Raw genomic sequence first — 25,032 nt, forward strand, 5'->3', positions numbered from 1 at the left:
CCAAAATAAAATCCATTTACATTTACTGTACACATGAGACCCTTGGTTCTTGGGTTAACAGGAAAGCAAATGTGCTGCATATTCAGACAGATCTGAATTTGAATCCTGACTGGCATATATTTACTATATGACCTTGAACAAGTGACTCCTCTCCGAGCCTCAGCTTTCCTCATCTGCAAAATGGGGATAATAATATCCACCTCACTCAAAGGGTAATCATGAAGGTGAGCTGAAACAGGGGCTATAAGAAGGTCTGGCATATGCGGAGTCATTAAATGTGAATTCCTTTATCCCCCTGCCTACAAATGCATTGCCTGTGGTCAGGTATGCTGCCACCAAGTGGTTATAGCCAAAGACCCAGGCTGCAGCTACCAGGAAGTAAGCACTTGTAAACTTTTGACAAAGTGAAATCTTGTTACAGCCTTGTCTTGCCCACAAAGGGAAAATCTGAAGTTGTTTTGTCTCTGCTCTCATACATGTCTGCATATCACCACCACCATCACCACCACCACCACCATTAGCTCTGATTTAGCGATCACTGCCTCTGGGCCAGTCACTGAGAGTGCAGTGGCGGGATCTCAGCTCATTGCAACCTCCACTTCATGGGTTCAGGCAATACTGAGATGAGTATTTTAATGCATCATGCCAGTTGGTTCTTAGAACTACCCTCAGGGAGGTGACACAATGAGCCCCATTTTCCAGACAAGAAAACAGAGGCTGGGAGGTCAAGTGACTTCCCAAGGTCACAGAGGGAGAGTGGCTGGGCTAGGATTTGACCCCAAATCTGCCTGACCTCAAAGCCATGACAAAAGTCTCCCACTTGGTCAACTGGGTGTATGTCTGGGATTGGTGTGTGCCGGTGTGGATGGCGGGAGTTGGGTAGGCAGGGTGTTGGGGCACCAAGGAATGGTCTGGAACATGGAATTGCAGAAGAATCAGAAGTAGAGACCCTCATGGTGGGGACCTGCATTCTGAGAAGCTGCTGACAGTTCAGAGCCCAAAGAGGAGGTCAGAGGAATCCTGGGGTTGATCCTCTTTCTAGCTTCAAGGCATCTGGTGACATTTGGGCCCAGGAGCAAGGTTGGATTCTACCCTTAGATGGCAGGTCCGCTGCGAAGGAGGAGCTGGGATTTGGGTTTGGAAGCCGGTAAAGGGGGCTCCTCTGGACTTCAATGGAACAGAGAGGGTAGGCGTGGTCTCCTTCCCTCCCAGCCCCGCCCCCACCCCATGCCCCGCCCCAGACAGACACAGGCACATCTAGGCGGGAGGGAGGATGGTGGGTGAGGAGGGGGCGCTGGGTGGGTGGGGAGAGGGGTGCAGCGACGCGGTGGGCTGAGTCCAGACACAGAGAGGACGGACAGACAGACGGACAGACGGGCCTCTACTTACGATCATCTGTCAGCCGTGATGGGGGCGGGGCGGTGGGGGAGGGGGGAATAAGGTACCATGAGTCTCCCGGGAAGGCCAGGGAGGGGGCAGAGATGGCAGCACGGAGGGGCAAGACCCCTACCCCAGCCCAGCCTAGAGGAGACGGGAGGATGGGAAGTCCGAGCCTCCCCCACCATCGTCGCCTATCTATGGCCCCCACGCACCCTTCCCAAGCCTCCGTGGTCCACCTGGGAAAGACCTCCCCACTCCGCAACGTGCCCACAGCCCAAGTGCCATTGCTGTCCTCAGGTTCCTGACGCCTCCCGGAGGGACCCACGCCCAGCTACATCCCTCTACAGATGTCTGGGTCCCCCTGGTCCCTGGAGATTATGACCTCTGGTCTATCGGTCCTGGTCTGTGGATGGCCACTGACCTCTGCTTGACCTCTTTGACCTTGGATGCCCTCCATGACCTCTGGCTGACCTCCAGGAGCCCCCTGGTCTATTGATCTCTGATCTTTGAAGTCCATGGTATCCCCCTTCTTTGGCTAATTTTGAATGAGCCCCAAAGCTCTTAGAAAAACCCATTGATGTCTATGCCTTCTTTTTTTTTTTTTTTTTGAGACAGGGTCTTACCCTGTCGCCCAGGCTGGAGTGCAGTGGCACCATCTCAGCTCACTGCAGCCTCTACCTCCCAGGTTCAAACAATTTTCGTGCCTCAGTTTCCCAAGAAGCCGGGAAAACAAGCATGCGCCACCACATCCAGCTAATTTTTGTATTTTTAGTAGAGATGAGATTTCACCATGTTGCCCAGGCTGGTCTCAAACTCCTGACCTCAAGCAATCTGCCCGCCTCAAACCTCCCAAAGTGCTGGGATTGCAGGCATGAGCCACAGTGCCTGGCCAATGTGGGCCTTCCGTGACTCAAGGATAACCTTGATCCTGAAGCTGACTTGTTTTCTAGATGACCTCTGACCTCTGAATGCTATTTTGACCTACATGTGACCTCTATGACTTTAGCGGTCTCTTGACTCTACCTGATCTCTTCGACCCTGGAGAAACCACAATGGACTCTGAATGATCTCTTTAACTCTTCGATGATCTTTAACCCCCATGTGACCTCTCTGACCTCTGAATGGCCCCCCACTGACCTCTGGTGGCTTCCATGACCCTTGGATGGCCCTTGAGCCTGGATGACCTCTCTGAGACCGGATGCCTTTGTTCTCAACCCCCAGCCTCTAGGCACCAAGTTTTCTGGGCTCCCCCCAGGGATGTGACCCAAATATCCCCACGGGCCCCCTGCAGGTCTCACCGTCTGGTCGGTGAGGGGTGGCAGGACGATGGTTTTCTCCATAGTGTTCATAACCAGCTTCCACAGCTCCTTCAGCACTCGCTTCAGCACCGTCTTCTCACAGATTTTGGCAAAGAGGGTCAGGCTGGGGACGAGGGGCAGGTCTGAGAGAGGGCCCAGTTGGCCCCAACCCACAGATCCCCTTCCCTTAACAGGTGGGCAAGGCATTCCACAGATAGGAAAGAGGGCCCACAGCCTGTACAGGGACCCCTGGGCGGTTTGATGGGGCTATGATATCTGATGCATGAAGAAAAGAGTGAGTGGTGGTTGGACTGGTCAGCAGGGACCAGATGGGAAAGGGCCTCAATGTCTGCGAGGAAGGCTTAGGCCTTATCATGAGGATAGGGGTAGTGGGGAGCCATGGAGTGTTCAAGAGGGAGACACAGCCAGACTTTCATGTTTGAAAGAACAGTGTGGGGGAGGAACTGAAACAGGAAGGATGGAGATCAGGGACTAGGAGGGAGAAGGCCATGCCCAGGAGGAACAGGAGGGGAATGGTCAGAGGGCAGACTTGAAAGAGAAAACAGCAAAGAAATCGTGGTTGGATGGATAGGGGTTGAAGGAGACAGGCAGTCCACCATGATCCATCTGCCAACTGATCCAGTCACCCACCAATCCATCCCTCCTCCAGTGGTCCTTAATTCTCTATTTCTTTTTCTATCTATCCATCTGTCCATCTGTTCATCCATCCATCCTTCCATGCATCCTTCTACTCAGCCATCCACTTATCCATTTATTTATCCATCCACCCATCCATTCATCCATCTGTCCATCCATCTATGCATCAAAACATTTATTCATCCATCCAAATATTACTCAGCTATTAATCCATCCATCCATCGACCCACTCATCCACCCACCCACCCATCTGTCCATTCATTTACGCATCAAAATATTTATTTATCCATCCAAATATTTATCCACCTATATCTATCCACCGTCCATCCATCTACCCACCCACCCATCCAACCATCCATTTATTTATCCATCCACCCATCTGTCCATCCATTTATGCATCAAAACATTTATTCAATGATCTAAATATCTATTGACCTATCCATCCATCCATCCATCCATCCATCCATCCATCCACCCACCCATCCATCCATTTATTCATCCATCCACCCATCTTTCCATCCATTTATGCATCAAAACATTTATTCATCCATCCAAATATTTATCCACCTATCCATCCATTTATCCATCCATCCATCCATCCATTGGTCCATCCAACCATCCGTCCATCCAACCATTCATCAAGTCAGCCTGCCGGACATCCATCCATCTATGCATCAATCCATCTATGCATCAAAACATTTATTCATCCATCCAAATATTTACCCAACTATCCACCCATCCATCTTTTTAAAACATCTATCCTCCATCTAGCCTTCTAAACATTTATCTTTTAATCCATGCATCCACCCACCTATCCACCCCTCATGTCACCTATTCATCCACCATTCATTCATCCACAAAAGTATTTACTCACCGATCCTTCCAATTATTTGCCCACCCAACTTTCCATCCCCTTCATTCCACCCTCTACTCAGCCATCCAACTATCCAGTGACTACGCGGCAAACATTCCCTGCACACCCTCTCCAGCCAGTCCCTGGGTCTCTATGGCCCTGCCCCAGCACCTCCCTGGCCAGCCCAGTCCACCTGGCCCGGCTCACTTGCTGTCCAGCAGGTCCATGATGGGCTGCAACACATTGTCAGCGTCCTGGGCCACGCTGCTGCAGGCACTGGCTGGCACATTGCCTGTGCCCTTAACCTGGCTAAGGATGTCACCCATCTGTTTAACACACTCTTCAATGTGCGGCTGGAAGCTGGGGACAGAAAGAAAAGGCTCAGACCACAGGAAGGGCTGGATGAGGACACAGATGCTCATCTTTGGTCCTCGAGGTCATATCATTAGCATCACAGCACATAACCGAGCAAGAATGGAGAACAGGCCAGACATGGTGGCTCACGCCTGTAATCCCAGCACTTTGGGAGGCCGAGGTGGGCGGATCATGAGGTCAAGAGATTGAGAGCAACCTGGCCAATATGGTGAAACCCCGTCTCTACTAAAAATACAAAAATTAGCTGGGTGTGGTGGCGTGCACTCCAGCCTGGAGACAGAATGAGACTTCATCTCAAAAAAAAAAAGAGTGGAAAATAATAACAGCAAAGGGATACGATGTTTGCCCACATTGCTCATTTCATTCTCAAAATCCTACCCAGGTACTATTATTGTCATCACCCCAACTTTACAGAGGAATAAAAGAATATATAAGGCTCAGAGAGGTTAAGTGACTCACCCAAGGCCACACAGCTAGTAAGCAGTAAAGCCGAGATTTGAACTCAGCCTTGTCTAACTCTGAGCCTGCAATCTTCACCACTACATCTGCTGAGCCTCCAGATGCCCCAGGCTCAGAGGGCTGAAGGCTGTTCCCTCCCCACTGCCCCCAGCCCTGGAGATGCTCCCACCTGGTAGCAAACACCCGGCTGAGCTCATCCAAGACGTTATTGAGTTTCACCTGAAGCTCCTTCAAGATGTCACTAGCTTCGGCATCCAGCTAACAGGGGAGAAGGGACATCAGGCCAGGGTCAGTAAGTATCCACATGTACTGGGCATTTTCTCATCTGACCCAGGGAAAGGGATCCCAAGGGGCTGGAGGGGAAACTGAGGCACAGACAGTTGTGTTGCAAGCCTGGGTTTAAGAGCATGGTTGAGCTGGAATTCATCCCCAGGCCTGGTGGCATATGAGCTTAGGGGCCTGCAGGGACACAGTGGTGGGGGTGCCCCCTTCCCTTCTCCAGCCCTGCCCTGGCCCTGCCTCACCTCCTTTCCTCCCATGGCTTCGAACATCTTCTCCAGCTGAACTCGTAGCTGTTGAGTGTTGTTCATGAGGATGCAGGGCTGCGGATGGGAACAGAGAGAGGAGTCAGGCCTCAGGACCTCTCCCCAGAGCCTCCCCTACCCACCGCCAGGGACCTAGGGATGGTTTCAGGGTGTGAGTTTGGAGGAAGCTGGGGTCCCGAGGGGTCACCTGCAAATGGAAGGCAGTGTTTGGGCTCAGGCTTCCGGGCATGTTGTTGCCGGAGCATCTCTGGGGATTGGTGGGGGCAAGGAGGACTCAAGTAATCCTACAACCCCAGGCCTGGTGGGTCCATGAGAGGGGCTGGGAACACTGGGGGTAGCAGAGTTTCCTGCAGGGGTCCAGAGCTTTGCAGCTCGCACAACGAAGGCTTCATTTGCAACACACTGAAGGCGTGTGCCCTCACCCCCAGATATACACACGAGACCCCCCCCCACAGATACACAAACTCAGACATGCACAGCCAGACACAGTCAAAGATACACCCTCACACCATGCACATTCGACACAGCCAGACCAAACCTGGTGAGACACACCCACCCAGACGTGCACACACACACACACACACATACATAGACACACACTCACACTATATGCCGTTAACTCAGCCAGACGAAACATGGTCACACACACCCAGACACGCACAGCTGGACACACACACAAGCATACACACACTAACACTATAACCAGTTAACACAGCTAGATAAAATATGAGACACACACCCAGATGTGTATGGTTGAACACACATACTCACACATACATACACTCACACTATACCCAGTTAACACAGATGAAACACGGCTAGACACCCACACTCAGATATGTACAGACACACACAGAGAGGCACACACACTCATGTTATACCCAGTTAACACAGCCAGACGAAATACAATCACACACGCACACTCAGACGTGCACAGTCAGACACACACACATTCATGCCATAGATACCCATTGAACAAAGCTAGATAACATATGATCAGACACGCACACTCAGATGTGCACAGACACACACACACGTGCAGTGTACCAGTCAACACAGACAATACACAATCAGACACATACACTTAGTTCCCATACACTCAGACACACACAACTAGATACACTCCAATCACACACATTCAAACAAGCACCTCTACACACACACACAGTCCAGTCAGATCACACACAGGTGGACATACATAGCCCCAGGTGTCAGGGCTCTGGGGAGAAGGGAGTCCTGGGGATGCTGAATGGGGCTGAGGAGGGGGATAGGTCAGGGGTTCCCTCAGGTCACCACTTTCTCCTTCTCCTTGGAGCAGTAGGAGGCGAAGTCCTTGGAGATGATGTCTGCATACTGGAGGAGCACATTACTGATGGTCTGGGGAAGACACAGCATGTGGGTGAGAAGAAAGGCTGGGACCAAGGCAGGCCCCAGTCACCAGGTCCCATCAAGGCCACTAGAGAGATCAGTGATGAACTCAAACCCTAATAGCACCTAAGATGGGCCCTTGGGCTAGGCAAATTCTCCACCCAAGATGACCATCAAGACCTAGAGGAGATACCGCTCGATGAAGACGATCATTTTATGTAGACCCAGCTCTTTTTCAGAGCAACCAAGCATCATATTAACCCAGTCTCAACCACAAGCATGACCTCATCTCAAATCAAAAGCCAGTTCCTACTTGTAATCCCCAAGGTCAACACAGCCTAATGCCAATCAATCAAACCTCAACCCCAATGATCCCAACCCTCAAACTCACCCCAAGACTCACTCGAATTCTGTATCAATCTCAGCACTCATTGCAACCTCAATCCCAGATCAAGACCCAACCCAACCTCAAACTCCAACCAAACAGCATTGCCAACTCGCACTAATGACCTCAATTCCAACCCTGATTTCAACCCACACCTCAATTCCAACCTTACCCTACACCTCAACTCCAACCCTAACTCAACTCCAATCTCAGTTTAAACCCTAATCCCAACTCCAACCTCCATCCAAACCTCAACTCCAACCTCATTTCAACCTCAACCTCAACCCAAACTTCAACTCCAACCTCAACCCAAACTCCAACTTCAACCCCAACCTCAATAACATCACCAACTCCAACTTCAGCCTCAACCTTAGCCCATCTCCAACTCAGACCTCAATTCCCTGACCCCATTCCCTAGCCCCAACCCTACCCACTCTCCCACACCTTGGCAAAGCGCCTCATGTAGTGCCCCACAATCTGGGGGTCGGGACACTCAAGTTTCTTGATGATTTCAAAGCTCTGGTTGAGTTGGGAGAAGACGTCCACCACGGAGCAGGAGAATAGGGCATGCTCTGAGGTCTGCTGGAACTGCAGGGGGAAGCAGGCCAAGAGGAAGGAGGAGATCAGCACCAGAGAAGCCCCAGAGCCCGACTCTCCCACTCTCCATGGGGAAAGCAAGAGACCAACTTCCCCAGGGTGAGATGGACAGAGGGCGAGGTTGACTTAGAGTCAACTCTAGAGGTGGACGCAGAAGCCATGGGGTGCATGGAGGTGTCTGGCTTGATGGAACTCACATTTCATAGTTGATGAATGAACAAAAGATTTTTAAAAATCATGAGCAAGACAAAGATGGCGGACACCTACCAGAGACTGGCCTCATCCCAAGAGCAAATTTCCCCTGAAATTGGACCCCAGTGGGAAGATTAGGAACCTGATTGTGGGTTGACCTTCTTACCCCATCCTTCTTGTCTCGCTCCAGGGCACCGTGCAGGAAATCCCGGGACACCTCCTCATTCTCGTCCAGCCACTGGATGACGAAGGGTTCAAACCATCTGGAATGAAGAGCCAGGGTGGGGCTCTGCCACCTCTTGTCCTCCTCAACCTTTGCACTGCCTGGTTCTGACCCACTAATGAGTGGAGCTACGGCTGCTCCTATTCTCCCTGGAGCTCTCCCTGCAGCTCTCCCTGCAGCCTTGAGTGGCTGCTCCTCTGCTCGCCTCCTGCACTGAACCTTAGTTACTTTGCTCATGAAATAGAACGAGTGGCCCCTTTTACAGGAGGGCCCAGGCCTGCGGGAATCCTAGTTCAGATAAACTGCCTGTGGCAAATGAATTTATTCTCTGAGCCCGCCCTTCCTTCCCTCCTTCCTTCCTTCCTTCCTTCCTTCCTTCCTTCCCTCCTTCCTTCCTTCCTTCCTTCCTTCCCTCCTTCCTTCCTTCCTTCCTTCCTTCCTTCCCTCCTTCCCTCCTTCCCTCCTTCCTTCCCTCCTTCCTTCTTCCTCCCTCCCTCCCTCCTTTCTTTTCTTTTCCTTTCTTTTTTTTTTCGTTTTTGAGACATGTCTTGCTCTGTTGCCCAGGCTAAAGTGCAGTGGTGCGATCATAGCTCACTGCAGCCTTGACCTCCTGGGTTCAAGTGATCCTCACACCTCAGTCCAAATAACTGGGACTACAGGCACGTGCCACCATTCCTGGCTAATTTTTTTTTTTTTTTGTCTTCTTTGTAAAGATAGGATTTCCCTATGTTGCCCAGGCAGGTCTTGAATTCCTGGCCTCAAGTGATCCTCCCACTTCGGCCTCCCAAAATGTTGAGATTACAGGCATGAGCCACCGCACCCAGCCAGAGCTTTCATTCTTGTACAACAGAAGACTATCCGTCTGTGCTGTTGGGAGCAGTGAACGACACAGCACAATTCTCAGGAACTGGTGGTACCATACTATTCTCCAACACACAGCCCAGGAGTCAGAGATTTGAACTCGGGTCTGTCCTGTACTAGGAGTCACCTTGGGCAAGGCATTTGGCATTTATTCACTCATTCATTCCATTTTTATATTAATTTATTTTCTGAGATGGAGTCTCACTCTGTTGCCCAGGCTGGAGTGCAGTGACACTATTTCCGTTACTGTAACCTCTGCCTCCTGGGTTCAAGTGATCCTGCTGCTTCAGCCTCTCGAGTAGCTGGGACTACAGGCGTGTGCCACCACACTCGGATACTTTTTTTTTCTTTCCTTTTTTTTTTTTTTTTTTTTTTGTTTTTGAGACGGAGTCTGGCTCTGTTGCCCAGGCTGGAGTGCAGTGGTGTGATCTTGGCTCACTGCAAGCTCTGCCTGCCAGGTTCACGCCATTCTCCTGCCTCAGCCTCCCAAGTAGGTGGGACTACAGGCGCCCGCCACCACGCCCGGCTAATTTTTTGTATTTTTAGTAGAGACGGGGTTTCAAGGTGTTAGCCAGGATGGTCTCGATCTCCTGACCTCATGATCCACCCACCTCGGCCTCCCAAAGTGCTGGGATTACAGGCGTGAGCCACCGCACCCGGCCAGTTTTTTTTTCTTTTTTTGAGACGGAGTCTCACTCTGCCGCCCCGAGATCACTGGTGTGATCTCGGCTCACTGCAACTTCCGCCTCCTGGATTCAAGCAATTCTCCTGCCTCAGCCTCCCAAGTAGCTGGGATTACAGGCACCTGCCACCACACCCGGCTAATTTTTGTGTTTTTAGTAGAGACAGGATCTCACCATGTTGGCCAGGCTGGTCTCAAACTCCTGACCTCTGATGATCCACCTGCCTTGGCCTCCCAAAGTACTGGGATTACAGGCATGAGCCACTGTGCCTGGTCAATTTTTGTACTTTTGTAGAGCTAGGGTTTTGCCCTATTGGCTAGGCTGGTCTCAAACTCCTGACCTCAGGTGATCTGCCCGCCTCGGACTCCCAAAATCCTGGTATTACAGGCACAAGCCACTGCGCCTGACCCATTTGTTCATTTCAGAGATGGGATCTCACGATCTTGTCCAGGTTGGTCTCGAACTCCTGGGCTCAAGTGAGCCTCCTGCCACAGCCTCCCAAATTATCGGGACTACAGGCATGTGCCACTGTGCCTGGCCATTTGGCATCTTTAACTCTCCAATTTCTTCTCCGCAAAATAGGAATTAAAATGATCCCACCTTAACTCATAGAATTGTCAAAAGGATAAAATGAGAAAGTCACATGGTTCCTGCTGCTGTTATGACTATGAATTTTCTGGGCTGTAGGAGTCAACTGCTCAATGGCTGAGAGCGGAGAACACTGGATTCAAGCCCCACCCGTGCCCCTGATGCCCAGGTAACCCTGAGTAGGTCAGTCCTCCTCTCTGGCTTTCCTTCTAGCTGTCAGCGCTTCAGTTCTGGCTTGGGCTGGGCTTGGGGCAGGGGACTTACGCAGGGTACTCAGGCACGCGGTCCTTAAAGGCGGGAAGTTCCGTCACATACTCATTGTAGAGCCATTTCACCTTGAAGTGGAGGTTCATGTAGTCGGCACTCTTGCATAGACGATGCTTGTCGTGCTCTGGCCAGGGACAAAGAGGGTGGCACAGCTGGAAGGGTCTGCCACCCTGTGTCTCGGCAGAGAGGCTGCCCACTCTGGCCATCACTGATGTCCAACTCAGGCATGAGGGTACAGGGCACTCACAGCCTTGGAGGGGACACAGAGGTGCAGCCACCTGGTTTGGCCAGGCTGGGGAACACTGGGGTGGGCAACTCACCCTCCATGGCATACTTCATGTCTTGGGCAAACAGATTCCACATCACTTCAGCGCTGATTTTACCCACATTCAGCTCCTGGGGAAACCTGGCAAAGTCATGGAAGTATAAAACTTTGGCAGGCAGAAGGCAGATGGGATGGGCTGCTTTGTCCTTCCCTGCCCCACAGGGGAGTGTAGGGTAGGGTAGAGGGATTTGGGTTCCGGTTCCCTCATAGCCACTGCTGACTGACTCTGCACTAAGGCTTTGCTTCTCTTTGAGCTTCCACCCACTCATCCATCTGTCCCTCCATTCATTCATTCATCCACTCATGCAACTATCCACCCATATATTCAACAACTAATTTATTCATCTATCTATCCATCCATCCATCCATCTATCCATCCTTCTATCCATTCATTCACCCACTCATGCAACTATCCATCCATCCATGTACCCATCTATCTATTCATCCATCCACCCATTATCCACCCATCCAATCCTACCTTCCTCAATTCATTCACCCACTCATGCAACTATCTATCCATCCACCTACCCATCTATCTATTCATCCATCCACCCATCCATCCGTCCCTCTATCCATTCATTCACCTACTTATGCAACTATTCACCCATCCACTCACCTATCCATCTATCTATTCATCCATCCATCCCTCCATCCACTCATTAATCCAACTATTCACCCTTCCACCTAACCACCCATCTATCTGTTCATCCATCTACCTGTTCATCCATCTGTCCCTCTACCAATTCATCCAACTATCCATCCATCCACCTACCCATATATCTATTCATCCATCCATCCATCCATCCCTCTATCCATTCATTCACTTACTTATGCAACTATCCACCCATCCGTTCACCTATCCATCTATCTATTCATCCACCCATCCATCCATCCCTCCATCCATTCATTTGCTCATTCATCCAACTATTCATCCATCCACTCAACCACCCATCTATCTGTTCATCCATCTATACCTCTACCCATTCATCCAACTATCCATCCATCCACCTACCCATCTATCTATTCATCCATCCATCCATCCGTCCATCCCTCTATGCATTCATTCACCTACTTATGCAACTATCCACCCATCCGTTCACCTATCCATTTATCTATTCATCCATCTATCCGTCCATCCCTCCATCCATTCATTCACTCATTCATCCAAATATTCATCCATCCACTCAACCACCCATCTATCTGTTCATCCATCTATCCCTCCACCCATTCATCCAACTATCCATCCATACACCTACCCATCTATCTGTTCGTCCATCTATCCATCCATCCTTCCATCATCCACTTATTTATCCATCCCTCCATCCATTCATTCACCCACTCATACAACTATCCACTCATCCATTAAATGACCCATCTATCTATTCATCCATCCACTTATCCATCCATCCTTCTATCCATTTATTTACTCACTTATCCAGCTATCCACCCATCCATTTACCCATCCATCTGTCCATCCATCATCCATCCACCCTTTTTTTTTTTTTTGGAGATGGAGTCTCACTCTGTCACCCAGGCTGGAGTGCAGTGGTGCAATCTCAGCTCACTGCAACCTCCACCTCCTTGGTTCAAATGATTCACGTGACTCAGCCTCCCAAGCAGCTGGGACTACAGGCATGAGTCACCATGCCCAGCTAATTTTTTGTATTTTTAGTAGAGATGGGGTTTTGCCACGTTGGCCAGGTTGGTCTCGAACTCCTGACCTCAGGTGATGCTCTTGCCTCGGCCTCCCAAAGTGCTGGGATTACAAGCGTGAGCTGCCGTGCCCGGCCCATCCATTCGTTTATCCACACAGTCATCCTTCTACCAATCTATCAGTCCATCTGTTATTTATTTATTTATTTATTTAGAGATGGAGTCTTGCTCTGTCACCCCAGGCTGGAGGTCAGTGGCACAATCTCGACTCACTGCAACTTCTGACTCCTGGGTTCAAGCAATTCTCCTGCTTCAGCCTCCTGGTAGCTGGGATTACAGGTATGTACCACCACACCCGGCTAATTTTTGTATTTTTAGTAAAGATGGGGTTTCACCATGTTGGCTAGGCTGGTCTCGAACTCCTGACTCAAATGATCCACCCGCCTTGGCCTCCCAAAGTGCTGAGATTACAGGTGAGAGCCACCATGCCTGACCCCATCTATTTATTAATCCATCCATTCATCCACCCACACTTCAATCCATCCAAATCCCTGATCTTTTTTTTTTTTTTTTTTTTTTTTTTTTTGAGACGGAGTCTCGCTTTGTCGCCCAGGCTGGAGTGCAGTGGCCAGATCTCAGCTCACTGCAAGCTCCGCCTCCCGGGTTTACGCCATTCTCCTGCCTCAGCCTCCCGAGTAGCTGGGACTACAGGCGCCCACCACCTCGCCCGGCTAGTTTTTTTTTGTATTTTTAGTAGAGACGGGGTTTCACCATATTAGCCAGGATGGTCTCGATCTCCTGACCTCGTGATCCACCCGTCTCGGCCTCCCAAAGTGCTGGGATTACAGGCTTGAGCCACCGCGCCCGGCCCAAATCCCTGATCTTAATTCCCTAACCAGGATATGTTAACACCCCAAAGCTTGAGTCCTCTCTAGCACTCATCTGGCGGATAAATAGAACACAGTAACCCATTCAGCTAACATAGATGAAAATGCTACAGACATATAAATCCACAAACGAAAACAGTGCACATATTCATACACAATACACAATATTGTATATTGTACAATATTGTATGTTGAAGTGCATTCAACAATTTTACACATATACAAATTAAACCCAAAACCCATTGACCACAATAATATACAAAATTGCTTACATCCACATGTGTAAGATATAATGCAATTTAAATATATGATATGTGTTAGGGTAGCACATAGTAATACTTGAGCAACATTATTATTAATTAACCTACACACACATACAAAATTATATACATATGTACACACTGTTATTCATGCAAATGAATACATACAAAATACATGTCTGATTATACCAGTGATTGTGAACATACACACAATTTTATATTTCTGTTTGCAAATTGGACCCATATTTGAATTTTGCACAGGCACAATCAGACCCACAATTACCCCCAGGTGCACATTTGTGTAATTAGAGAAAATCACCTTGACACGCAAGACACAAAGTTGTATACAAACGCATGATGATAAACCCAGATAATTAAACTACACAGATATGCAACTCACTGATTGAGGCAGGGAGTGTAGGAATTCTTGTCTTCCTCAATGATGGACACTATGAGGGTAATCAGCTTGGACCAGAAGTCGAGGTTCTTGATGCTGGGCCCCTGTTCCTCTGGGGGAACTTCCCCCTTCTTCGCCTGAAATGGGCAGTGGAGACCTCGGTTATAGGGGGTCCAAAGGTTGGTGTCTCGGTCAGTTTATTACTGAAGAACAAGAGGTTGTTTTTTTTGTTTGTTTTTTTTGTTTTTTTTTTTTGAGACGGAGTCTCACGCTGTTGCCCAGGCTGGAGTGCAGTGGCGCGACCTCGGCTCACTGCAAGCTCCGCCTCCTGGGTTCACGCCATTCTCCTGCCTCAGCCTCCTGAGTAGCTAGGACTACAGGCGCCCGCCACCGCGCCCGGCTAATTTTTTGTATTTTTAGTAGAGACGGGGTTTCACTGTGGTCTCGATCTCCTGACCTTGTGATCCGCCCGCCTCGGCCTCCCAAAGTGCTGGGATTACAGGCTTGAGCCACCGCGCCCGGCCAAGAGGTTGTTGAGGAATGCATCCTATTAACATGTATATGGTTCAGGTAAGAAGTCTATATAGAGAGGAACTGAACTCATAAACTGGCCCAGAGCTCATGTCAATGCAGCTTGATAAAGCTTAAGATTTTTAGACTCCACTCTAAAACTGAATGGAAATAAATGAAATCAAATTTAGTTGAACAAATCCAGCTCCACTAAACCAAATGGAAATGAAATGAATGCAAATCAAGCCCACTTAGCTTAACGGAAGTAAGTTCTTCCTCAGAGTTAAATCAATGGAATTGAACTGGGGCCAATTACGCTGAATGGAGTGCAATTCAACCTAACTAGATTGAATTAAACTCAAATGAACTCCATTGGATTGAACCTAATCAACTTGTCCGAGATCAACATCAACTCAAATCAAAATAATGGAAATAAATCAACTTGAACTGAACTCTACCCAAGTCAACCCAATCCGATTCTACCTATCTAAATCCAACCTCACATACGCAGGGCAATTCAACCCAACTTTCGTTAATCAATGGAAATGAGTGTAATCAGCTGAAATTAGCCCAATTCAACTCAATTCAACTGAAATCAATTGCATCTAATCCAACAACCCAGTTCATCCTAACTCAAGACAATTTAACCCAGTTGAGAACAACCTGACTTGACTGTAAATGAACTAAATGGAAATGAATGAATTTGTACTCAGTAAAACTCAGCGCAATCTACCAACTTAGTTCCGCTCACTATTTTTTTTTTTTCTTTCAAGAGACAGGGTCTCATTCTGTCACCCAGGCTGGAGTGCAGTGGTGCAATCATGGCTCAACATAGACTCAAACTCCTGGGCTCAAGTGATCCTCCCACCTCAGCCTCCGAAGTAGCCAGGACTACACGTGTGCCACCATACCTGGCTAATTTTTGTATATTTTGCAAAGAGAGGGTCCTGTTATGTTGCCCAAACTGATCTCGAGCTCCTGGCCTCAAGGGATCCTCCTGCCTCAGCCTCCCAAAGTGCTGACATTACAGGTGTGAGCCACTGAGCCCAGCCTGGCTCACTAATTTGTCAAGAACAATTTTAACTTAAGTCAACCAAATAGAAATAAATAGAACTAAACTGATTATGGTTGAAGTAAACAATCTAATTTAATCCAGTTCACCTCAACTCAGTTCAAATGAGAGCGAGACTGATTCCAACTCTAGTCAACTGAATGTAAAGGAAAAGAATGAAATCAAATTGAACTGAACACAGCTTATGTGTTATATCCTATCAGAACCTAGGTAGGGGCTGCCTCCAGCTCCCACAGCCTCCTGAGATCCCACTATCGCAATACTAACCATCCCTGTTTGTAAATTTCCAGTCCGTACATCTTTCCCTCATGATAGGCTATAAGCTCCTTACAGGTGGTGGCTCATGCCTGTAATCTCAGCACTTTGGGAGGCTGAGGCAGGAGGATCACTTGAGCCCAGGAGACCAGCCTGGGCAACATAGTGAGATGCCATCTCTACAAAAATACAAAAATTAGCCTGCCATGGTGGCGCATACCTATAGTCCCAGCCACTTGGGAGGCTGAGGTGGGAGGATCCACTTGAGCCTGGGAGGTCAAGGCTGCAGTGAGCTATGATTGCATCACTGCACTCCAGCCTGGGCAACAGAGTGAGACCCCATCTCAAAATAAATAAATAAATAAATAAATAAATAAATAAATAAATAAATTCAATTTAACTCAACATTTACTGAACAGTGACTGTATGCCAGACATAAATTTTTATGCCAGGCTGGGCATGGTAGCTCATGCCTATAATCTCAGTACTTTGGGAGGCCAAGGCAGCTGGATCATCTGAGGTCAGGAGTTCGAGACCAGCCTGGCCAACATGGTGAAACCCCGTTTTTACTAAAAATACAAAAAATTAGCTAGGCGTGGTGGTGGGCACCAATATCCCAGCTACTCGGGAGGCTGAGGCAGGAGAATCATTTAAACCTGGGAGGCGGAGGTTGCAGTGAACTGAGATCATACCACTGCACTCCAGCCTGGGCAGCAAGAGTGAAGCCTCATCTCAAAAAAACCATTTTTTTTATGCCAAACTCAACTACGCAGCCAAGTGTACTGAGTGCCTACTATATTTTATCTAAACTTATAGCTCACGGCCGGGCGCGGTGGCTCACGCCTGTAATCCCAGCACTTTAGAAGGCCAAGACGGGCGGATCACAAGGTCAGGAGATCGAGACCATCCTGGCTAACATGGTGAAACCCCGTCTCTACCAAAGAATACAAAAAATTAGCCGGGTGTGGTGGCGGGCGCCTGTAGTCCCAGCTACTCAGGAGGCTGAGGTAGGAGAATGGCGTGAACCCGGGAGGTGGAGTTTGCAGTGAGCCGAGATCACGCCACTGCACTCCAGCCTGGGTGACAGAGCGAGACTCCATCTCAAAAAATAAATAAATAAATAAATAAATAAATAAATAAAACTTAAAGCTCATGAACTCTTCTCCCTAATCCTGAGATGTGGGTTAATGACCCCATTTTATAGAATAAGATACTGAGGTTCAGAAGAGTTAAATCCTTCGGGAAGGGGCAGTGCTGGGACTTAAGCCTGTGTCTAGTTGGCGTCACTGTTCCCTCGACCCATCTGGAGTCTCACCGGGTCTGTCTGGTACTCCCGGCTGTAGAGTTCATGGCAGTTGTTGAAGATGTACTCGTAGGTAGAATTAAGGCAGGCTTTCACACAATCCTTTACCACCTGGCTGGCTCGGGGCGGGCTCTGGAGTTCTTGTACCTGAAGGGAGGGAGAGAGGCACAGGCGGCCACAGCTGCGACAGGAGGTCCCCAGGAAGTGACTGCAAGTCATTTTGGATTTAAGGAAATGAAGCGGTATGAAGGAAGGTTACTGAGAAAGGTTGCCGCTCTCCAGGAGGAATGTCACTTGTCCTGGAACTGGGAACCCTAGAGAACCCTCCTTGGAGGGCAAATGCAACTGGATCCTTTCCTACCTTCATCCGAAAGAAGGTGATGCTGGTGAGAAGGTCCACAGTGGATTTGAGGTCCTGGAGTCTCTCTGGGCTGCTGGCTGGGAAGTTATTCTGTGGGAAGTAGGAAGAGAGGTGGGGTTATGGAAGAAGGTTGGGGGAGGATGAGAGACTGCTTTTCAGGGGGATACAAAGGCTTCCTGGTTTCAGGCTTGGGGTTGATTAGAGCACCTCGAAGCAACTGGGGATCTGCTTGGATGCACCAAGCACATTAGGTGCACACACGCCGGAGGAACACACCGTACACGTGAAGATGCATCCTCCCATGCATACACCTGCTGGTAGCTTCCCCCTCCAGGCACACACACGTGCACAGGGTGAGCAAATCCTCCTGCACGCGCTTCCTACCCGGTACATGGAGAGGTCAATCCGCAGGGAGTTATGCAGCTGGTCCAGGAGTTTCACGAAGCGCTCTTTCTGAGGAGGAAGGGGAGGAGGGAGGATGGATGGAGCAGGACATGGCCGCCATACTGGCTGAGCGCCTATTGTACACCAAGTATACCTCATCCACCACCCTCGTAATGTCCATTTCCATTCTATGGTATTCTTTTTTTTTTTTTTTTTTTGAGACAGAGTCCTGCTTTGTTGCCCAGGCTGGAGTGTAGTGGCGCAATCTTGGCTCACTGCAACCTCTGACTCCCAGGCTCAAGCAATTCTTCTGCCTCAGCCTCCCAAGTAGCTGGGACTACAGGCACAGGCCACCACCCCTGGCTAATTTTCTTTTGGATTTTTAGTAGAGACGGGTTTTCACCATGTTGGCCAGGCTGGTCTCAAACTCCTCGCCTCAGGTGATCCACCCGCCTCAGCCTCCCAAAGTGCTGGGATTACAGGCGTGAGCCACCGCACCCAGCCTCCATTCTATAGCAATCTACAGAGGAGTAAATGGAGGCTCAGAGATGGGTAGTGATTGGTGGAAAGTCACACAGCAGTCTGGTCTAGACTGGGGACCCAGGAGTCACATCAGATCTGACCGGCATAAAGTTGGGCTCTCCCTCATTCTCCAGTCCCAGTCCCCAGGACTGACCCCAAAGTTGGAGGCGGCGAAGCGGTCAGAGGCAGACACGTTGGTGGAGGCGGTGGTGTGCGCGTAGTAGGCATTGATGTTGGCGAGTAGGGTGCTCATGACGGCAGGCACCCCCGGGCACATGTACTTGGAGGAGAGGCAGGCAAAGTGGCTGGAGAGAGGGAGCAGGAGGCACTGGGCCAGGGGTCCAGCTGGGATGGACCAAGTTTCCCCCTAGAATGCCTCCAAGATAGCATCTGTGAGTGGGTCTCCGTCACCTCCCAAGCCATCCCCTGCTTGATTCTGTCCTTTGGGTCTCTGCATCTCCTCTCCCCTCCATCTTTATATCCATTTGAGTTGCTCTAACTCTGCTTCTTATTTATTTATTCATTTATTTATTTTGAGATGGAGTTTCACTCTGTCACCCAGGCTGGAGTTTAGTGGCACAATCTCGGCTGACCGCAACCTCCGCCGCCTGGGTTCAAGCGATTCTTCCACCCTAACCTCCCGAGTAGCTGGGATTACAGGCGCACGCCACTACACCTGGATAACTTTTGTATTTTTAGTAGAGATGAGGTGTCACCATGTTGCCCAGGTTGGTCTTGAACTCCTGGACCTGGAGTGATCTGCCCACCTCGGCCTCCTAAAGTGCTGGGATTACAGGCTTGAGCCACCATGCCCAGCCTCTATCTCTGCTTCTAACTCCTCCTTCTCTTCCATGTCACTCCAGATGTCAACCACAACGCCGTCCTGATCTCCAGGGGAATTACAAAACACCCCCCCTCCACCATGCCCACTTCCTCTCTGGATCCTCCCCCTGAGAATCCCTCCCACCCCAGACCTGCCAGTGCCCACTTGGTGACCTCCCTCTTGTTTCCTGCACCCCAGCCTGCAGCCTCACGTCATGGCTTGGTAGATGGACTCAACGCCATAGCGCATGGCAAACTCGTCCACAATCTCCTGGGCTGTCTCATCGTAGTAAACCTTCCAGGCATCGTCGCCCTTGGCATCCGGGATCTTCACAACCCCATTGTTCTGCACGTCGGTCACAAAGTGGAACAGGTTCTGCCACCATGGGAAAGAAAGTGTCATGGAGAGTGCAAGTGGTCGCCAGGGGTCAGAGGTCCCAGGGTCTGGGGCAGCTTATGTCATCCATCTGCCTGTTTATTCATTAATTCATTCATCTACTGTTTCATCCATCCACACACCCACCAATCTAACTACCCCAAATTTCACCCATCCACTCTTCCAACCTTTCAGTAGTTCAACCACACATCCATCCACCCATCCATCTATCCATCCATCTCATACATTGATCCATAACTTAATCCACCTGTCCAATCATGCATTCTTCCATACAACCAACCATCCATCCACCCACCCATCAATTTATCCATCCATACATCTATTCCTCATCTGTCCACCAACTACTCACAACCATCCAGCTAAATACTCAGAAATTATGAACCCACTTATCAATACTTGCAATAGTTCAACCACACATCCTTCCATTCATCCACCCACCCACCCACCCATTTATCCATTTGTCCATCTGCCTGTACATCCATCCATCCATCCATCCATCCATCCATCCATCCATCCATCTACCTATCTACCCATCCGACTATCAACAAGTTCACCTATCTACTAAATCTTCCTTCTAATAACTCAACCACACTTCCATCCATCCCGTCCAATACATCTTACTCTGCTCATCCAACATCTCATCTATCCACCCATTCAACCATCTATCCAGCAATCTATCCATTCATCAAGTTATCCATCCATCATTCATCTATATCCATCCATCATCTAGCAATTACCCCCACATTCACCCTTCCACACATCTATACTTCCAATAGTTCAGTCACATATCCATCCATCTGATCATCCATCCATCATACATCTAGCCACAAATCTACCTACTCATCCATCTATCCATCCATGTACTCACCCATCTCTCCATCCATCCTTTTATCTACTCATCACTCATTCATCTACTCAATCATTCATTCATTCACCAGCATTCATTCAACAAACTAGTTCCTGGGGATACAGTTCTTTCCAGGAACCCCAGGCAGCTGGAGGAGACATACCCAGACACAAACAGCCCAATCCTCAGTGGTTAGGGCTGGAATAGAAAGAAGAACCTGACGGTGAGTAGTGAGAGTCAACTTGGAGGCCAAGGAGGGCTTCTCAGAGGAGGTGACCCTGAATCTGGACCCTGATGGATAGTGAGGAGTTTTCCAGGTAAAGGGAATGGCATGGTGGGCAGTTTCAGAAGGCCAGGAGAGTGTGGATAGTGTGGCCAGAAAGAGGAAGAGCCGGGCAGGCAGGAATGGTGAGTGGAGGTGGTATGGGAGGGGCCAAGCAATGAAGCTCACCTCATGCAGACAGGTATACTGGACATGGTATGGGGCCACCTTCTCCTCGCCTTTGATCTCCACACTGATGTGGAGCCGGATGGCACCCGACACAGCAGATTTGTCAGTTCGCTTGTCTGCAGGGCAGAAAAGGATGACAGCGTCAGAACTTCCCACTATAGCCGTGGGCAACTTTTTTTTTTGAGACGGAGTCTTGCTCTTGTCACCCAGGTTAGAGTGCAGTGGGGCGATCTCGGCTCACCGCAACCTCCACCTCCTGGGTTCAAGCGATTCTCCTGTCTCAGCCTCCCGGGTAGCTGGAATTACAGGTGCCTGCCACCATGCCTGGATAATTTTTGTACTTTTGGTAGAGATGGGGTTTCACCATGTTTGCCAGGCTGGTCTCAAACTCCTGACCTCAGCTGATCCACCCGCCTCAGCCTCCCATAGTACTGGATTACAGGCATAAGCCACCGCGCCCGGCCAGCTGTGGGCAAATTTTTTTTTTTTTTTGAGATCCGTCATCCAGCTAATTTTTTATTTTTAGTAGAGACGGGGTTTCCCCATGTTTGCCAGGCTGGTCTTGAACTCCTGACCTCCGGTGATCCGCTCTCCTTGGCCTCCCAAGGCAATTTTTAATAGATGCACGATTCTGTAGTCCTCCCAGACTTCCGGAAGCTAAGGGCTTGGTGTCTCTCTTCTGATTGGCTCCCTAGGCTTGAGTCTCCCCGCTTAGGCTAGAATTCCTTAAGCCCTGTCTCTCCCTTCAAACAAGGATCCCAGACCTTGCTTCCTCACTCAGATTAAGTTCCTGGGTAGGTGCCTCCCTCCTTAGACTAGCAGCCCTAGGCCCTGCTTCTTTCCCAGTCTGAGCTCCCAGGCCCTGCCTCCCCCATCAAATCATACTCCCCAGAGACTATACATCTTAGACATGGTTCCTGGGTCTGTCCCTCTCTCCTCAGACTAGGACCCCTGGTCTTTTCTCCCGCCTCCCCCATCAGAATGGATAGCTAGATGTCCTCCAACCTAAGAGGTTCTGCTCACCTTTCTCAGGCTAGGTCCTTTCTACCCCCTCAGATTAGGCTCATACACTCTGCCTTCTCCATTAGATTGGACTCCCCAGATTCTACTCAACTTCTTTTTGAGACAGAGTCTCGCTCTGTCCCCCAGGCTGGAGTGCAGTGGCGCAATCTCGGTTCACTGCAAGCTCCGCCTCCCGGGTTCACGCCATTCTCCTGCCTCAGCCTCCCGAGTAGCTGGGACTACAGGCGCCCACCACCACGCCCGGCTAATTTTTTTGTAAGATGGGGTTTCACCGTGTTAGCCAGGATGGTCTCGATCTCCTGACCTCGTGATCCGCCTGCCTCAGCCTCCCAAAGTGCTGGGATTACAGGCGTGAGCCACCGCGCCTGGCCTCAACTTCTTTACACAGGGTTCTTGGATCTGTAGCAGCCATCTCAGATTAGGATTCCCAAACAATACCTCCCTCTTTAGACTGGATTCTTTTCTTGTGGTGGGGGGTCAGGGGCACACAGAGTCTCGCTCCATCACCCAGGCTGGAGTGCAGTGGCATGATCATAGCTCACTGCAGCTTCAACCTCCCAGGCACAAATGATGCTTCCACCTCAGCCTCCCAAGTGACTGGGACTACAGGCATGCATCACCACACCCAGCTATGTTTTTTTTTTTTAATGGAGACAAAGGCCTTGCTGTGTTGCCCAGGCTGGTCTCGAACTCCTGGGCTCAAGTGATCCTCCCATCTCAGCCACCCAACCAATGTGTTGGGATTACAGGTGGGAGCCACCATGCCCAGCCTGGATTCTTTTTTTTTCTTCTTTTTTTTTGAGACGGAGTCTCCCTTTGTTGCCCAGGCTGGAGTGCATGGCTTGATCTCGGCTTACTGCAACTTCTGCCTCCTGGGTTCAAGCGATTGTCCTGCCTCAGCCTCCCCAGTAGCCGGGATTACAGGCACGTGCCACCATGCCCGGCTAATTTTTGTTATTTTTAGTAGAGACAGGGTTTCGCCATGTTGGACAATCTGGTCTCAAACTCCTGACCTCAAGTGATCTGCCTGCCTCAGCCTCCCAAACTATTGGGATTATAGGTGTGAGACACTGCACCCGGCTATATTTGTTTTTTGAGAAAGGGTCTTTCCCCGGGGCTGGAGTGCAGCAGTACGATCACAGCTCGCTGCAGTCTTCACCTCTCGGGCTCAGGTGATCCTCCCACCTTAGCCTCCAGAGTAGCTGGGACCACAGGTGAGTATCACCCCGCCTAGCTAATTTTTGTATCTTTTATAGAGATGGGGTTTCACTATGTTGTCCAGGCTGGTCTCAAACTCCTGGACTCAAGTGACTGGCCGCACCCAGCCTGGATTCTTTTTTTTTTTTTTTTTTTTTGAGAGCGAGTTTTGCTCTTGTTACCTAGGCTGGAGTGCCATGGCACGATCTCAGCTCACTGCAACCTCGTCTTCTTGGGTTCAAGCGATTCTCCTGCCTCAGCCTCCCGAGTAGCTGGGACTACAGGCACCCAACACCACGCCGGACTAATTTTTATATTTTTAGTGGAGACGGGGTTTCACTATGTTAGCCAGGCTGGTCTCGAACTGCTGATCCGCCTGCCTTAGCCTCCCAAAATGCTGGGATTACAGGTGTGAGCCACCATGCCTGGCCCCAGCCAGGATTCTTAAAGCTCAATCTTCTTTCTTAGATTTGGTTCCTAGGTCTCTGTCTCTCCCCTCAGACTAGGATTCCCAGTTCTTGCTTCTTGCCTCCCCCATTAGACTAGGACATGGAGATTCTGTCCCCACCCTCCCTTCTAAGCTGAACTAAGAGGTTTCTGGGCTCTGCCCACCCTCCTGGCATGGGTGCTTCCTGCTCCCATCATATTGGGCTCCTAGACCCTGGATTCCCCATCAGATTATGGTCCTCGACCAAACTCCTCCTAAGAATGCATCTCTCCGCTCTTCATGGGCTCCAGTTCTGGCTGGATCCCTGGGACCCGTCCCCACCCCCTTCAGAACCCAGCTTCTCTCACCCAGGTTGTACCACACGTCCATCTCGCCGCTGAGCGTCCGCACCTCAATGATCGTCTGCCCCAGGAAATCGTCAGATTCCCTCTTGAACCTCTGTTTCACGCGGGATTTGATGTCATCATCCTCGTCCCAGACGCGCACCTTGATGCGGTCGGAGGAATTGTGACATTCACTGTGGCAGGAGGAGGAGGCAGAGGCGGGGGTCAGGCGGCCAGTGTGAGTCCTATGCTTGGAGCCCTCTTTTGGCTGCCCCAGCAGAGCGCCCCACACGGGACCAGTGACCTAGCCAGGCACTTACAAGTGGAAATTCTCCTCCCACACCGGGTTGAGGTTCCCATAGATGGTTTTTGTCCGTTTCTTGGTCTTCCCAACCTGGACGGTGACGTAGGGGTCACTGGATCCCGTCTTGTCCTTTGCCTGCAAGCCCTGCGCGCAGACCACTGGAAGACACAGAGGGCATACACAGGTGTGCACTCTAGGAGCGAGGCATGCTGGGAACAGTCACTGCCACACGCTACAGGCCAATAATTGGGACGCCTGCAGCATGGCTGGAGAGCAATGGCAGGGCACGCTGGGCTTGCTAGAGAGGTTTTTTGTTTGTTTGTTTCTGAGACTGAGTTTTGCTTGTCACCCAGGCTGGAGTGCAACCTCTGCCTCCCAGGTTCAAGCAATTCTCCTGCGTCAGTCTCCCAAGTAGCTGGGATTACAGGCACGTGCCACCGTGTCCGGCTAATTTTTTTGCGTTTTTAGTAGAGATGGGGTTTCACCATGTTGGCCAGGCCAGTTTCGAACTCCTGACCTCAGGTGATCCACCTGCCTCAGCCTCAGCCTCCCAAAGTGCA

At 50.0% G+C, this 25,032-nt stretch overlaps 1 protein-coding gene across 10 annotated transcripts in view; it reads right to left on the reverse strand.

Moving 5' to 3' along the window:
- The window catches only part of UNC13A (unc-13 homolog A), a 92,762-nt gene that overhangs the window by 21,344 nt on the left and 46,386 nt on the right, over positions 1-25,032 (reverse strand). For 6 of the 10 annotated variants that reach the window (XM_065535184.2, XM_045380777.2, XM_045380781.3 and 3 more), the window contains 18 exons: positions 24,489-24,630; positions 24,193-24,362; positions 21,178-21,293; positions 19,695-19,858; positions 18,815-18,965; positions 18,139-18,207; positions 17,755-17,844; positions 17,406-17,540; positions 14,257-14,390; positions 11,052-11,137; positions 10,729-10,855; positions 8,276-8,372; positions 7,765-7,908; positions 6,861-6,944; positions 5,547-5,624; positions 5,192-5,280; positions 4,396-4,548; positions 2,679-2,802 (listed from right to left, as the gene is read on the reverse strand). In XM_065535184.2, the coding sequence (XP_065391256.1) occupies positions 2,679-2,802; positions 4,396-4,548; positions 5,192-5,280; positions 5,547-5,624; positions 6,861-6,944; positions 7,765-7,908; positions 8,276-8,372; positions 10,729-10,855; positions 11,052-11,137; positions 14,257-14,390; positions 17,406-17,540; positions 17,755-17,844; positions 18,139-18,207; positions 18,815-18,965; positions 19,695-19,858; positions 21,178-21,293; positions 24,193-24,362; positions 24,489-24,630 (2,153 nt within the window). Of the gene's footprint in view, positions 1-311; positions 1,396-2,678; positions 2,803-4,395; positions 4,549-5,191; positions 5,281-5,546; positions 5,625-6,860; positions 6,945-7,764; positions 7,909-8,275; positions 8,373-10,728; positions 10,856-11,051; positions 11,138-14,256; positions 14,391-17,405; positions 17,541-17,754; positions 17,845-18,138; positions 18,208-18,814; positions 18,966-19,694; positions 19,859-21,177; positions 21,294-24,192; positions 24,363-24,488; positions 24,631-25,032 lie in introns of those variants that run through there. The other 4 variants (XM_074026346.1, XM_065535186.1, XM_065535183.2 and 1 more) reach the window with 2 other exon arrangements.

The sequence above is a fragment of the Macaca fascicularis genome, chromosome 19 (assembly GCF_037993035.2).
Source record: "Macaca fascicularis isolate 582-1 chromosome 19, T2T-MFA8v1.1".
In the NCBI taxonomy this organism is placed as follows: Eukaryota; Metazoa; Chordata; class Mammalia; order Primates; family Cercopithecidae; genus Macaca; species Macaca fascicularis.